Raw genomic sequence first — 14,710 nt, 5'->3', positions numbered from 1 at the left:
ACCAGTACATCCACCAGCTCGCTCCTCACTCCACCACCATACATCACTCTTCACTCCCGCGAGGACTACTCCTACCTCTCTCCCGCGCACCAAACCCACGACCCCCACCACCACCTGCTCCCCCAGCCCCGCAACCACGACAACACCCACCTCAGCCCCACCCACCAAAAGACCGGCCTCCTCCACATCGCCGCCCAGAAAGGCCACGAGCGCATCGTGCGCATGCTCCTGCACCATCACCAGCCGCGCCTCGACGCCAACGCGCCGGACAGCGAGGGCCGCACGCCGCTCATGCACGCCGTCGTCGCGGGCCACGCGGCGGTCGTGCGCGCGCTGCTGGCCGCCGGCGCGCGCTGCGACCCCGTCGATCACCGGCGGCGGTCGGTGCTGCATCTCGCCGCGCTGTATCGGCGGGAGCTGGTGTTGCGGGTGTTGCTGGGGGAGATTTGTGGGATTGGGATTGGGGTTAAGCCGGAGGAGGAGGAGGATTACGACGACGACGACGCCGACAACGATGGTGGTGGTGGGGAGGGCGATGTCCGAAGAGTCCGGGGACCGGGGATGGAGTCCCTGCTGGGGGCGTGTGATGCTGAGGGGAATACCCCGTTGCATCTGGCGGTCGCGGATGGGTTTGAGGCGGGGGTGATTATGCTTTTGGAGGCGCAGGCGCGACGGTGATTTTGAGGGGATTGGAGTTTTATGCGGAGATGAACTTTCTAGACAGGTTGCGGTTGCTAGATTGCGAGTGAGGAGTGAGGGTACTGTAGATCTCCTATGGTGGCGGGGGTGTAGTATGTATTGCGTGAGGGATAACCCCGCTAATTAGTACTGCTCGGCTTGTCATCGATTGATTGAGGTTATGATATTATGATATTATTATGATATGGTTTTTCAAGTGTGGCTTTCCTACTCCTACTCCTACTCCTACTCCTACTACTACTACTACTACTACTACTACTCCTACTCCTACTCCTACTCCCACTACTACTACTACTACTACTCCTACTCCCACTACTACTACTACTACTACTACTACTACTACTACTACTACTACTACTACTACTACTACTACTACTATCACTACTACTACTACTACTACTACTACTACTACTACTACTACTACTACTACTACTACTACTACTACTACTACTACTACTACTACTACTACTATCACTACTACTACTACTACTACTACTAAGTACTCTGTACATAATCCTGATTTACACCTATCCAATCAAAATGATCAGTTATAGTCTATATATTATCGATCAGAAATAGTCTGCACACGATTACCATAGTAGAGAGTTGTATCAGAAAATCCATGGCTATCCATAATGCATGTTAGACGGGCCCACCATTCAATCAACATACCCGAGCTGGCAAAACACAGCCCTACAAAAGAGGTCCCTACGGGTCTATATTTCATTGAACCAACCACCTGTGATAATCCGTTTGACCGTACAGTAGTCAATAAAGAACCATCTGACGGGAACCTTGCCATCCTCTAAGTCAGAACCAACATCTCTTACTGGCTTGCTTGCTACTGCACAGTCGATGAATCGATCCCCTCTCTCTCTCTACTGTGAGAGTAAAGATAGGGGGCGACGAAAGCACCACCACTACCACCACCAAAACGCATACAGCTATAGATGATTAAGTTGCCGGTAGGTTAGGTGCTGTTCTTAAACAAGTAATTCTATCGGTACTCAGCAAGTGGAGTCAATAATCTCTATATCGCTACACTCATTGTGCCGCCCGGGGAGGAAATGCTGTGGTTGGAGCAGGGAACTAAGCGGAATGATCTTATGGTCCGATACCATGATATCCTAAAGTACTACTAAGTAGTATATCCAGACCACACCCGGCCGATCCAGAATCGCAAGCTATAGATACCAGTTACTATACGTCCGACTAAACATACAATCCGCCACCTCCACCTCACAAATGCGCCGCCCGACACAATCGCCCCGCGCCATCCGCCTGCCACGCCTCGCTCCCGACCGCGGACACCGCATACAACAAGTCCCAGGGATCGTACTGCTTCTTGATCGCGAGCAACCGCGGATAGTTCTTCCCGTAGAACTGCTGCTGCCAGTTCTGTTGTTGGTAGTTGGCCTCGTTGAGATACGCGCCGGAGTCCGGGGTGACGGCCTCGAGCGCGGGGAGCACGCGGTCGAGCAGCTCGGCCTGCCAGCCGGCGACGGGGGCCCAGGAGTCGCCCCAGCTCCAGGCGGCGCCGACCAGGCAGGAGTACGCGGTGTCGCGCCAGGCGGGGAGGACGGCGTTGTCGGCGACGGGCCCGACGGCCTGCGCGGCGGCGGTGGTGGTGTTGATGCCGGTGCAGGAGAAGTAGAAGGTGCCGCCGCGGGTGATGGTGCGCATGGCCTGGACGACGCCGGCGACGTTGGCGTCGATGTTGGCGCGGGTGATCAGCCGGCCGCCCATGACGGGGACGAGGGCAGCCCCCGCCAGCGTCGGCCACAGGTCGGCGGCGAGCAGGTCGTAGAGACTGGCGGCGCCCGAGGTCTGGAGCGCCAGGGCCTGCGGGGTGAGGCCGTCGTGCTGGGCCAGGGCCGTCAGCATCGGCGCCAGGAGCCGCGTCAACTCGGCCTCGGTGTGGCTCGGCGCCACCAGCGCGTAGATGCTGAAGCTGTCGTTCGTGACCGCGTAGGTCGTATACACCCCCTGGTCCAGGAGCCCGGGCATCTGCGCGTGGAAGGTGGTGACGGCCTGCCAGTAGGCGTCCTCACTGCTGCCGCTGCCGTTGCCCGTGGAGGCGACGGTGAACGAGTACGAGGCGGCCCCGACGGGCTGCTCCGGGAACACGCGCGTGGTCATCGAGACGACGACCCCGTACGTGCCCGGTCCGCCCCCGCTGAGCGCCCAGTACAGGTCGCGGTGGTCGTTGGCCGGCGTCGCCACCAGGTGCTCCCCCGTCGCCGTGATCACCTCCCACTCCAGCACATTGTCCGCGCTCAGCCCGTACAGCCCGGACATGGACGAGTGCCCGCCCCCCTGCGTGTAGCCTCCCACCACCCCCACCGTCGGACACGAGCCCACCACCACGCGGTAGCCGTGCTGATGCGCGAACGTCGCCGCCTCCTCCCCCTGCACCCCGGCGCCCAGCTGCACCGCCGGCCCGTTGTAGTAGCTGCTGCGGTACGCGGGCAGGAACCGCTTGTCCTTGAGGTTGTGCGTCCACAGCGAGAGTGCGCCCTTGCCCGTCCCTTTGCCGTTCTCACTATACGGAGGTATGCACGGTCAGCACGCCCACGCACATGCACACGCACACACGTCCCAGACCATTCTAAAGGGGAGGGAGAAGACGCACTCATGGCCCGTGTTCTTGATAGTGAGCCGCACGTTATTCGACTGCGCGAAGCTCAATCCAGCCACGATATCGCGGGGACCCGTCACATTGATCGAGTAACTGGCATAATTGCCCAGCTCACAGGGGGTGGACTGGTCGGTGAATGGCACACAGGACTGGTTCTGGAACCATGGCGAGAGGAATTCAGCCGGATACGGAATTCTGCGGGCGGTTGACTGGTCAGATGGAGATCATGCAGAGAACCGGGACGAGAGGAAAGAGGGGCAAGGGAAATACTGCAGGCTGGGTTCCCCCCATTGCCTCTCGAGGGTTGTGCAGGTGGCATTGTCATAGGTGGGATCATGGCATGAGTGGGCTAGAGGGTTGGTGGCCAGAAGGCGACCTCCAACCGTGGCGTTCAGCCGAGTCCAGGTCGAGGCGGCGGGCCAACCACGATCCCCGGGGATGTAGCGACATGCAGATGCAGCGGGTTGCTGGGATGGTGAGGATGTTGCTGTTCCGGTTGCCGCTGCCGCTGCAAGAGCGGTTGGGGTGATAACTGGAAGGAAAAGGGTGAAGATCTTCATGACGATAACGGCAATCCGTGCGGAGTGACCGATGCACGAGTGATGTGGTAGTCCTCGTTGTGGTCGACAATATCTGAACCAATAGGTAAGGTAGGTTTATGTTATATATACTTACTTGGCTCGGACGAGCGCCCCCATTCCCCATTATCTTCAGCTATCTTCAGCTACGGTGCCTGGTCTCAGCTGAATCCGAATCCAAATCCTCTGGAAAGTTTCCTCTGCACGCAACCAGGCCAACAGCAAGTAACGAGGACGCAACATCCTCCCATGATTCATGGTCTGATCGGATGGTGAGGGCACAATGCACAATTCCGTTAGACGAGGCCAGCCTTGCAGTGCCCCCACCCGGAATCTGACCAGACCAGATGTCAGACTCGTGGCCTTTGAAAAAAAGAAAAGAAAAATGGGTCGTATATGACGCCCAGATTAATCTGTCGTGATTACATGCAGAGAAAGCATGCATTAGCGTGGAAATCCTGTGCTGCTTATCCTCGCGCACAGACGCCGTAGGCAATCACAACCGAAAGAACTGACAACTACAAGCGCATTGTTTGAGCATGTCTCAGAGCACTAACTATAATTTGTGAGGTGATCATAATATCCGGTACCTCCGGTACAAGCAACACTCATCCGCCTACCCTAAAATCTCACGCAGGAACGCAACCTGCGCATCCAGCGTCTGGGCAAAAGAATCACCACTCAACACATCCATGTGACCCTTGCCCGGCACGAGCAGGTGGCGTTTGGGCTCCTTCAGACGGTCGTAGATTAGCGTGCGCTGGAGGTCCGCCGGCGAGACCACGTCACGCTCCGGGGTGACGACCAGCGCCGGGGTGGGCGAGACGTAGGGCATCAGCCCCATGGGCTGGAAGGCGGCAATATGGTAGTAACTGGCCAGCGTGGTCTCGAGCTCGAAGGTGGGCTGCAGCAGCTTCGCCCCAGCCATCATCTTGAAGCCATCGACATCGAACCCTTTGCCAAAGCCCGCCGGGTTCTCCCCCTCCGCGGTCAGCATGGGGATGTAGACGGGCGGGTTGCCGGCCGCGCGCGACTCGCGGTCCTGCAGCGCCTTGGCTAGCACGCGCGGCCACTTCTCCGGCGGGCTCTCCCAGATCGTCAGCGGGCACATGGCCACGACGGCTTTGGCCCGCTTGTCCAGCGCCGCGGCCACCAGCGCCAGCATCCCGCTGTAGGAGAACCCCCAGTAGGCGATGCGCTTCGGGTCCACCAGCGGGTGGCCCTTCAGGTAGGTGAGCGCATCGTGGTAGTCCTCGACGTTGCGAGACGGATGGATCTCGTTGCGCGGAGTGCCGTCGCTGACCCCGATGCTGCGGGGGTCGTAGATGAGCACCGTGAAATCCTGTCGCTGGAAATACTCGGCGATCTCGGCCACCATGGTCTCCTTGGTGAAGTTGAACTGCGCAGAGAGGAGAGTTAGGGCTATTGGCATGGGCCACAAATGGCTGGAGAGAACCTACCCCAGGCGTAGCAATGATGGCGGCTCCCCGTTTCGTCGCAGGATACAGCCATCCCCGGATGGTGAGCCCGTCAAGAGTCTTAAACTCGACATCCTCGCGCCCGGCCATGATGGGAGAGAAAGATGTTGGCTTGCGGAGAAAGGATGTGTTGATGGAGTTTTCTGGTGGTCGTTGATCTCTCCACTAAGACAAAGTCTGCTCTCGCCTGAATGCAAGTCTTGTAGGCAGGCAGTCTTGGACGCAGAAGCACATGGACTTAACAACATGCGTAGTCTGGATCATCTCTCACTGGGACGCTTATCTACCGATCGACAAGCATTCTGGCAACGATCCTGAACACGCAAGTCCAATTCAAGCGTCAATCTGCTTCTCTGGTACCGTTCAGACTCACCCTCCTCAATGTCTCCGACATGCTTTGGCATGCTTATCCTTCCGTCAGCGCGTAGTTAATCAGCACGGTCAGCAATAACCCTGCACTCGTCTGCTTACAATGCAGACAAATAATCATGCATGGATAATATCGCCCCAATGCTATCATCACCGGAGGGCCGTCTCATTGGTGCAATACCGACCACCATAGGTTCCAAGCCTCAAATGTCGGTTTTCAACAATGACAGGTTCTTGTATAGCCTCGAGGAGCGCTATATGAACGATTGCAAACCAGCAAGGGCAGTGGAATCGAGAAGCCTGTGCTGCTTAGTGTGATCTCGAGCTGCTACTCCCTCTCAAGACAACATCTCAGCTCCACTCCAATTTTTTCTTTCTTCTTAAGTCATCACTATGAGTATCTCACCAGATACCGTGCCAACGCCCGCCTGCTCCAGCGACGATGGCAACTCGTTTGCGCTTGTGAACGACGGCGTCGTCCAGCGCCACCAAACGCAGACGCCCGTCGCCGTGGTGGGGATGGCCTGTCGGCTGCCCGGCCACAGCAACTCGCCCACCTTGCTCTGGGACTTCTTGCAACGCGGAGGAGTCGCCAAGAATGAGCCCCCGGCCACGCGGTTCAGTCTGCCCGGCCATCACGATGAGCACCGCCGGCCGCGCACCATGAAAAGCCCCGGAGGCATGTTCATGGAGGATGTCGACCCAGAGGTGTTCGACGGGCAGTTTTTCAACATCAGCCGCGTGGACTGCATTGCCATGGACCCGCAGCAACGGATCCTTCTGGAGGTCGCGTATGAGTGCTTGGAGAACGCAGGGATCCCGCTCGAGGCGATCAGCGGGAAACAGGTCGGGTGTTTGGTCGGCACCAATATCGTCGGTATGTGATTAATCATACTGTTGAACTTGAAAATGGTGCGAACATACGAAATCTTTCTAACAAATTCTCTAGACTATGCGTCCATGCAGAGTCGGGATCCGGAGAACCGTCCGGAATCGGCGACGATAGGTGTGGCATGGTCCATTCTGAGCAACCGTATCAGTCACTTCCTCAACATCCATGGGCCCAGTATGACAGTGGACTCGGCCTGCTCGGCCAGTCTGGTGGGTGTGGAGGTGGCCTGCCGGTACTTGGACACCCATCAGGCTGACGGCATGCTCGTGGCAGGGGCCAGTCTGTGGCTGACGCCCGAGCACAACGAAGAGATCGGGATGATGCGCATGACGCAGTCGGCCACCGGCAAGTGCCACAGCTTCGACGCGAAGGCCGACGGTTACGCCAAGGCCGAAGGGATGAACGTCGTCTACCTGAAACGGCTGGACGACGCCCTGCGCGACGGGGACCCGATCCGCGCCGTCATTCGCGGCACGGCCACCAACAGCGATGGCCGCACCCCAGGGATTGCCAGTCCCAGCGCGGAAGCCCAGTCGGCCGCCATTCGCGCAGCCTATGCCAATGCGGGCATCAAGAACTTCAACGATACGCAGTACCTGGAATGCCACGGCACGGGCACGCCCGCCGGCGATCCCATCGAAGTCAAGGGAGCGGCCGCCGTCTTCGCCGCCTCGCGAGAGCTCGGCCAGGACCTGGTGATCGGCTCGATCAAGAGCAACATCGGCCACTCCGAGGCCGCAGCTGGGCTGTCGGGCTTAATGAAGGTCGTGCTCGCTCTGGAGCACGGCGTGATCCCCGGAAACCCGACCTTCATCACTCCCAACCCCAACATCGACTTTGCGGGTTCCCGCGTTCGGGCCACGCGCATGTCCATCAAGTGGCCAGAGACGGCGCTGGATGTGCGCCGTGCCAGTGTGAACTCCTTCGGGTTCGGCGGATCCAACGCACATGCCATCCTCGAGAACGCCCCCTTCGCATCCAGTCATGTCTCGTCTTACAAGGCAATTACGACGGACTTCTTTGGCGATGAAGAGGATGAAGAGGACGTGGCTGGTGCTGAAGACGCCCGGCCGCCCAAGGTGCTTGTTCTGTCGGCCAACGACCAGGGGTCGCTGAAGAACTACCTCAACGCCCTCGCGGGACACTTGATCAACCCCAGTGTCTCGATTGATGTCGATGACCTGGCGTACACCCTCTCCGAGCGTCGCAGCCATCTTTACTACCGTGCCTTCGCCGTAAGCTCAACCAGCGGCATCGACCACGGAAAAGTGCATTTCGGTCAGAAGGCGGCGTCAGCACCGCGCATTGGGTTCGTGTTCACTGGCCAGGGCGCTCAGTGGTCCCAGATGGGAGCAAGTCTCGTGAAGGCGTTCCCGCAAGCAAGAGAGGTGATTGAGGAGTTGGACCAGGTCCTTCAGAAGCTCCCGGACGCTCCGAAATGGTCGCTTCTTGCCGAGCTGACAGAGGAGCGGACCTCCGAGGCTCTCCGCCAGCCAGAATTTTCACAGCCCCTGGTGACTGCCTTGCAGCTGGCGGTTTTGGAAGTCATAAAGGAGTGGGGGATCCACCCGGAAGCTGTGGTCGGACACTCGTCGGGCGAAATTGCGGCGGCCGCCGCAGCCGGTCTGATCACCCCGGACGAGGCCATCAAGATCGCCTACTATCGTGGCCAGGCAGCCAAGCGGTTCCCCCCGGAGGAGCCGCTGGGTATGTTGGCGGTGGGTGTTGATGTCGAGACGGTGGAGAGATATCTCGGCCCGGAGAGCAATGTCCAGATTGCATGCTACAACAGCCCGAGCAGTCTCACCATGTCCGGCACGGCTGCGGCGCTGCAATCGCTGGAGGCGCGCCTGAAGCAAGACGGCCACTTCGCCAGACTGCTGCTCGTGGACGTCGCCTATCATTCCAGCTATATGGCACCAATCGGCGAGTTGTATGAGAAGATGCTCCTCTCCAATGCTTCGAACGTGTCTCCGGGAAAACCGACAGCCAGGATGTACAGCTCCGTCACCGGTCAGGTCCTAACACAAGCGCCAGATGCATTGTACTGGAAAAGGAACATGGTCTCTCCCGTTCGCTTCACACAGGCTGCCACGAAGCTTCTCCAAGATCCACAGGGAGCCGACTTCCTGATTGAGATTGGCCCCAGCAATGCCTTGTCAGGTCCCATTGCTCAAATCAAGAAGGCCCTGTCTGGTGCTGCTGCAAATGCGCTGTACACCTCAGCCTTGAAGCGGGGACCCATCTCGATCCAGTCCCTGTACAACGTAGCCGGCCAGCTCTTCCTGATCGGCGGATCAGTGGACTTCCGCAAGGTCAATCGCACGCACGAGTCCAAAAAGCCCTCGGTCATCATTGACCTGCCCAACTACGCTTGGAACCACTCCCAGCGATACTGGCATGAGACCCAGGCGAGTCGGGACTGGCGGTTCAAGAAGTTCATCAACCACGACCTGCTGGGATCGAAGATGAACGGCACTGCCTGGCAAGCCCCCATCTTCCAGAAGACCCTGCGGCTGGGCGACCTGCCCTGGCTGCGAGACCATATGATGGGCAACCAGATCATCTTCCCGGGCGCCGGGTACTGCGCCATGGCGGTCGAAGCCATGTACCAGGTGGCCATGGTCACCAAGTGGGAGGAGAAGGAGCCCGCGCGATGCCAGTTCCGCTTCCGCGACATTCGCTTCCTGCGGGCCCTGGTACTCGAGGAGGAGACGGCGGCCACCTACACCCTGGCCTTGAGCCCGGCGCGTGGCGGGTCCATCCGGGACTGGTACGAGTTTCGGGTCTGCTCCACTAAGGAGGGCGTTTACACCGAGCATTGCGCAGGGTTGATCGCTGTCGAAACCGATTACACGGAGAAGACGGCCCCAGCGAGCTCCCTGGAGCCCTTGCAGCTCGCGACGCCGGCGAGCATGATCTACAAGGCCGTGCGCGAGTCCGGATACAACTACGGGCCCTGCTTCCAGAAGCATCTGCTCTTCGAGGCCACCATGGGCAAGACCGAGAGTCGGTCGACCGTGGCCATGGACCCGCCCCCGTCGACGTACGGACAGTCGTTCTATCCCATCCACCCGGCCAGCATTGACGCGTGTTTCTACATCGGCATCCTGGCCATCTCCAAGGGCGACATTCCGCTCGTCGGCGCCGTCCATGTGCCGCAGATCCTCAGCAGCCTCGTGATCCCCATGCGACGCGAGCAGCCCGCCGAAGCCATTGCGCTGGCCTCGGCGCGCTTCCTGGGCATCGGCCGGGAGGACCTGCACCGCAATTATGGCTCGGACCTGTCGCTGTATGACCCGCGGGACGGGTCGCTCATCTTCGAGATGAAGGGCCTGACGACGCGCGACATCGAGACCAGCGAGGAGGAGGGTGCCAAGCATCTCTTCACCCACCTGGCCTGGGAGGCGGACCTGCACTTGTTGCTGTCTACGCCGGAGCCCAAACTCCGGCACTTCTTGCGCGAGACGGGCAAGTCTGTGCAGGATCTCATCAACCTCGTGGTCCACAAGAACCCCACACTCAGGGTGTTGGAGGTGAACCTAAGTCCCAAGGATACCTCGAGTCTGTGGGTCCAGGAGGAGTCACACCCCATCCGAGCCGCGTGTGTCCAGTACCGTTTCGCTGTGAGTGACCCGACCACGCTAGTCACTGCCCAGGGACTGCATTCGCCTCATGCCCCGTCCGCTCAGTTCAGCCTGCTGGATGCCACCAAGACCGATGCATTCGCAGCAGACACCAAGTTCGACCTTGTGATCGTTAAGGCTTCGGGGCCCGTTGAGGCTACGGTCCGGGACAGACTTCTGAAGAGTGTGTCCCAGTCGGTGAAATATGGCAGTGTTTTCCTCGGTGTAGGCCACGGCGTTGAACTGGGCGCGATAGGAAACCCTCAGGCTCTCGATGACGATGTGTCCATCGTCCAGGTCAAGACGGAGGAGCTGTGGGATGTGGCACTTCCGACCGTCAGCTATATCAGCCTCACTGGCATTGTTCATGAAGCATCCAGCAAGATTCTGGGCCACATTGTACAGAGCGGATGGAATATCCAGAAGGTCGCCGATCTTTCGACCCTCGGTGAGGGTCAGGTGGTTCTGATCCTGGACGAGCTCGTGTCACCTATCATGTTTCACCCCGAGGCAAAGCACTGGGATACGCTCAAGCAGATCATCCTCCAAAAACAGAGCAAGATTCTCTGGGTGACAGCCGGTGCCCACCTCAACGTCACCAACCCCAATACTGCCGCAGTCAACGGATTCTTCCGCACCGTACGCGCCGAAGAGGGGGTCCGGCTCGTTAATTTGGATGTCGAGCACCCTGCAGGCGATGCGACGGGCTCCGCCATAGTCTCGTGTCTAGACGTCCTTCGCCAGCCGGAGGTTGCCGGCAGCCCGCTCGACAGCGAGTTCGTCGAGCGCGGCGGTGTCTTACAAGTCAGTCGTTTACTTCCCAACTGGGAGATCACCAAGCTCCAGGGTCACCACCCTAGCGACCGCAAGACGGAGGTGCTGGACATCCATGCTCATGACACTCTGATTCACATGGGCGCGGAGCGACTGGGCGATCTCGACTCCATCCACTACCACGAGGTGACGGCGGAGCCCGTCGAGCTGGAAGATGGATATATAGAGGTGGAAGTGTACGCCGCGGGTCTCAACTACAAGGACGTGGTCGTCACCATGGGCATTGTGCCGGGCGATGAGCGCGAGCTCGGTGGAGAGGCAGCAGGCATTGTCACCAAGGTGTCTCCAAGCGTCACCTCGTTGGAAGTCGGGCAGCGCGTGGTGGTCTTCACCCCGGCCACCATTGCCAATCGCGTGCACACCCGGCCAGGACGCGTACATGTCCTCCCCGACTGGATGTCTTTTGAGGAAGCCGCCACTCTCTGTGGTGTGTACTTGACCTCCATCTACTCCTTGTTCGACATGGCTCAGGTAAGTCCCCAAAAGACGGTGCTCATCCACTCCGCGGCAGGTGGTGTGGGTATCGCCTCGATGCAGCTGGCCCAGTACGCCGGGGCAGAAGTGTTTGCCACCGTCGGATCCCCGGATAAGCGCGAATTTATCAAGTCGACCTTCGGTCTGAGCGACGATCATATCTTCAACTCCCGCAACACGGACTTTGGCGACCAGATCTTAACCGCCACCGGGGGCCGCGGGGTGGATATTATCCTGAACTCCCTTACCGGAGATATGTTGGACGAGTCGTTCCGCATCCTGGCCGATGGTGGAATCATGGTGGAGATTGGCAAGAAGGATATTCTGGACCGCAACAGCCTTGCCATGGAAGCGTTTGACCGCAACATCTCCCTCCGCGCCGTGGACATGTCCCACCAGCGGGCCCCAGACGGTCTGATCGCGAGGCTCATGGCCAGGCTGTTTGAGCTGCTCGAAGGGCGCCATGTGAAGCCCATCAACCCGATTCACATCTTCTCCTTCACTGATGTGGCCAATGCGGTGCGGTATCTGCGCGCGGGTAAGCATATTGGCAAGGTGGTGATCTCGGACGGGCTGGGCCCCAAGATTTCAGTTCCGGTAAGTTCACGCCCTGCTCAGGACCATCTAGACGTCATTAAAAAGGTATTAACCACTGCCCACCACAGGTCCGACGTGCCCCGAAGGTCCTCCACTTCCGTGACAATGCCACCTATCTGATTGTGGGTGGCCTCCGCGGTCTGTGCGGAGCCCTGGCTATCTACCTGGCCAAGAGCGGCGCCAAGCATCTGGCCGTCATCTCTCGTAGCGGGCACAGCGATGAGAAGTCAAGGTCTATCGTCAAGCAGATCCGGGCGCTAGGGTCCAGCATTGATCTCCTCACGGCCGACGTGACCCGCCCCGGCGATGTCCAGAGAGCATTCAACCAGACCACCTTCCCCATCGGAGGTATCATCCAGGGCGCGATGGTTTTGCGGGTATGTTGTATTCTTCCACATCCCCCTCTCGGAAAACAAGAGCAATCAAGAAAACGCTAATGCACATTCTCCAGGACCGCCCCTTTGACTCCATGACCCTAGAGGAATACCACCAGGCCGTGGCCTGCAAGATCCAAGGCACGTGGAACCTGCACACGGCGGCGGAGCGCCTGCATCTCTCGCTCGACTTCTTCACGATGCTGTCCAGCATCTCGGGCGTGATCGGCCAGCGCGGACAGGCCAACTACGCCGCGGCCAACGTCTTCCTGGACTCATTCGCCGCCTACCGCCGGCAGCGCGGACAGGCCGCCTGCTCGATCGACCTGGGGGTCATCGAGGATGACGGCTTCATCGCCAACAACGCGGGCTTCCAGGAGAAGCACTTCGACAGCCGCACCTTCAAGGGCATCAACAACGGGCTGCTGCGTCAGATCCTCTACTTCTCCCTGCTCCAGCAGGCCGGGCGCTTTGCCCACGACTCCACATCCGCCGCCGCCGCCGCCGCCACACAGATGGTGACGGGCATCGTCGCCCCGCAGCCCGCCGACTCGGCGCTCCTGCAGGACGCGCGGTTCTCGGCGCTGCGCGCAGGCGCCGGGGCCGGCAAGACCCCCGGTGAGAGCGGTGGGGGTAGCAACAGCGCCAACGCTGAGGTCCAGGCCCTACTGCTTTTGCTGCGCTCCTCGTCTGCCGATACCGCCGCCCAGGTCGCGGCCACGGTGGAAGTCGTCAACAAGTGCTTCGTGCGCATGCTGCGCCTGTCGGAGCCGATGGACCCGGCGCGTCCGTTGGCCGTCTACGGGATCGATTCTCTGGCCGCCGTTGAGGTCCGTAACTGGGTCCGCAATGAGCTGGGGGCTCTGGTGACGACGGTCGATATCATGAACGCTGCCTCTCTCCGGGCGTTCTGTGAGAAGATCGTTTCCAAGATCGTGGTGGGCTGAAGGGGTGCTTGAATGGTAGTATTTTTTTTGGTCTCCGTAAGATATGGTATAGCATTGATTTTGATCTCAAATGAAGTATAAGCTTGTAAAGTGCAAATTTCTGGGGCCATGCAAGGCACCTTAAGTGACCAAAGAAGCTCACTATGCTCACCGGTTTGATTCGAGCGCGTAGATTCGGGTGATTTGAACGCCGGATTTGCAAATTCGATTCGTCCAAGTCTTCTACTATTGATGGTTCACCCTTGTAAGATGATGGTGTTAGGGTTCTATCTCAAAATGCTAAGGACGTGGATGATGGTGGATGATGGTGGATGATGGGGGAAGAGGAACTAGCTAAGGCCACCGCGGTGGGCGGTGAGCAACAAAAGGACTTGAGTTATCGAGACTCCCAGGACAGCTTCACTTCAGAAGCTATTGCATGTCTTTATTTTACTTGATACTCCGTGCTGAAGTCGGTAGCCTACCCAAGTGAGAGAGAGAAGACGAAGCACAGTATTCCACCATGTTGACGATGGCTGACATGGTTCTTGTTTCGAATGATACACATAGTATCAACGTAGAGTCAAGTCTGCTCGACTCAGATGAGATCTTGCGACAACTGCCATCGTACCACTGACTTCAAACCATACTGTTATTCATCAAAGCATGGCAAAAGCAGGATCAAGCAGCCTTAATCATCCAGTTGATTCTCCTTCTTCTTCCTAGCCTCCATCTCCGCGATTTCCCGTTCATCAAGAATGCAAATGACATCCAGGACATTGGCCGCAACGAGACGACCTTCTTGAATATCACGGATGGAATAATCCAGGAATAGCTGCTCCGGTAGCCGGTCTTCTGAGGCTTTTGAATCCATCACTTTATCGATCACGTTAGCGAGGCTTCAGGGATTAGAAGAAGGCGTGTGTAGGTTGCTGCTGTCACCTCTGTAGACCTGGTATAAGATATGCGACAGGATGGAAAACAAGGAGCTGAACGCTGCGAGTGAGAGGAGGGAAGTCGTGGAAGAGTCCGCCGTGAGGGTTGGGTTAAAGCTTAAGTGACCGGTCTTATGTTTCGTTATCTTGTATTTGTATTATGTGACTTAAGCCACATTGTGCTACTATACAAGGTTATACTTGGTTTGTACTACAGTACGTAGTAATTAATAGGCAGCACTGAGTTCAACCTAGAGCGGAACCCCCCCCTTCTAAGAATTGAAAGAAAG

General features: G+C 58.3%; 4 protein-coding genes across 4 annotated transcripts; 2 read left to right on the top strand and 2 right to left on the bottom strand.

Moving 5' to 3' along the window:
* Positions 1 to 18: 18 nt before the first annotated feature.
* Positions 19 to 678, top strand: BO82DRAFT_400933 (ankyrin; the record flags this gene model as incomplete). Its single annotated transcript, XM_025639224.1, has 1 exon — positions 19 to 678. A coding segment is annotated over one exon (660 nt), but the record flags the coding sequence as incomplete, so codon positions are not given.
* Positions 679 to 1,823: 1,145 nt separating this feature from the next.
* On the bottom strand, positions 1,824 to 3,918 carry BO82DRAFT_431232 (FAD-binding domain-containing protein). The gene is made up of 3 exons (XM_025640684.1): positions 3,608 to 3,918; positions 3,332 to 3,532; positions 1,824 to 3,241 (listed from the first exon to the last, which is right to left on the bottom strand). The coding sequence occupies exons 1-3, from the start codon at positions 3,895 to 3,897 to the stop codon at positions 1,939 to 1,941; spliced, it is 1,794 nt and encodes a 597-aa protein (XP_025493410.1). The 5' UTR covers positions 3,898 to 3,918; the 3' UTR covers positions 1,824 to 1,938.
* A 512-nt stretch (positions 3,919 to 4,430) lies between these two features.
* Positions 4,431 to 5,693, bottom strand: fma-AT (acetyltransferase fmaC). Its single transcript, XM_025634902.1, has 2 exons — positions 5,376 to 5,693; positions 4,431 to 5,314 (listed from the first exon to the last, which is right to left on the bottom strand). The coding sequence occupies exons 1-2, from the start codon at positions 5,481 to 5,483 to the stop codon at positions 4,532 to 4,534; spliced, it is 891 nt and encodes a 296-aa protein (XP_025493409.1). The 5' UTR covers positions 5,484 to 5,693; the 3' UTR covers positions 4,431 to 4,531.
* A 462-nt stretch (positions 5,694 to 6,155) lies between these two features.
* fma-PKS (polyketide synthase fmaB) lies at positions 6,156 to 13,506 on the top strand (the record flags this gene model as incomplete). Its single annotated transcript, XM_025631301.1, has 4 exons — positions 6,156 to 6,643; positions 6,731 to 12,185; positions 12,254 to 12,562; positions 12,637 to 13,506. 4 exons carry the CDS (start codon positions 6,156 to 6,158, stop codon positions 13,504 to 13,506), a joined length of 7,122 nt encoding a protein of 2,373 aa, XP_025493408.1.
* Positions 13,507 to 14,710: the final 1,204 nt, after the last annotated feature.

This window comes from Aspergillus uvarum (genome assembly GCF_003184745.1).
Source record: "Aspergillus uvarum CBS 121591 unplaced genomic scaffold BO82scaffold_18, whole genome shotgun sequence".
NCBI lineage: Eukaryota > Fungi > Ascomycota > Eurotiomycetes > Eurotiales > Aspergillaceae > Aspergillus > Aspergillus uvarum.
The sequence above is the reverse complement of the archived record's forward strand: the minus strand, read 5'-3'. Positions and strand labels throughout refer to the sequence as shown.

Bases quoted from the DNA above. Each gene is read 5' to 3' on its own strand.
- BO82DRAFT_431232 (XM_025640684.1), bottom strand. From the start codon at position 3,897: ATGAAGATCTTCACCCTTTTCCTTCCAGTTATCACCCCAACCGCTCTT. The intron at 3,533-3,607 runs GTATTTCCCTTG...AACCGCCCGCAG, and splicing joins TGGGGGGAACCCAGCCTGCA to AATTCCGTATCCGGCTGAAT. The intron at 3,242-3,331 runs GTGCGTCTTCTC...ACCTCCGTATAG, and splicing joins ATCAAGAACACGGGCCATGA to TGAGAACGGCAAAGGGACGG.
- fma-AT (XM_025634902.1), bottom strand. From the start codon at position 5,483: ATGGCCGGGCGCGAGGATGTCGAGTTTAAGACTCTTGACGGGCTCACC. The intron at 5,315-5,375 runs GTAGGTTCTCTC...CTCTCTGCGCAG, and splicing joins CCATCATTGCTACGCCTGGG to TTCAACTTCACCAAGGAGAC.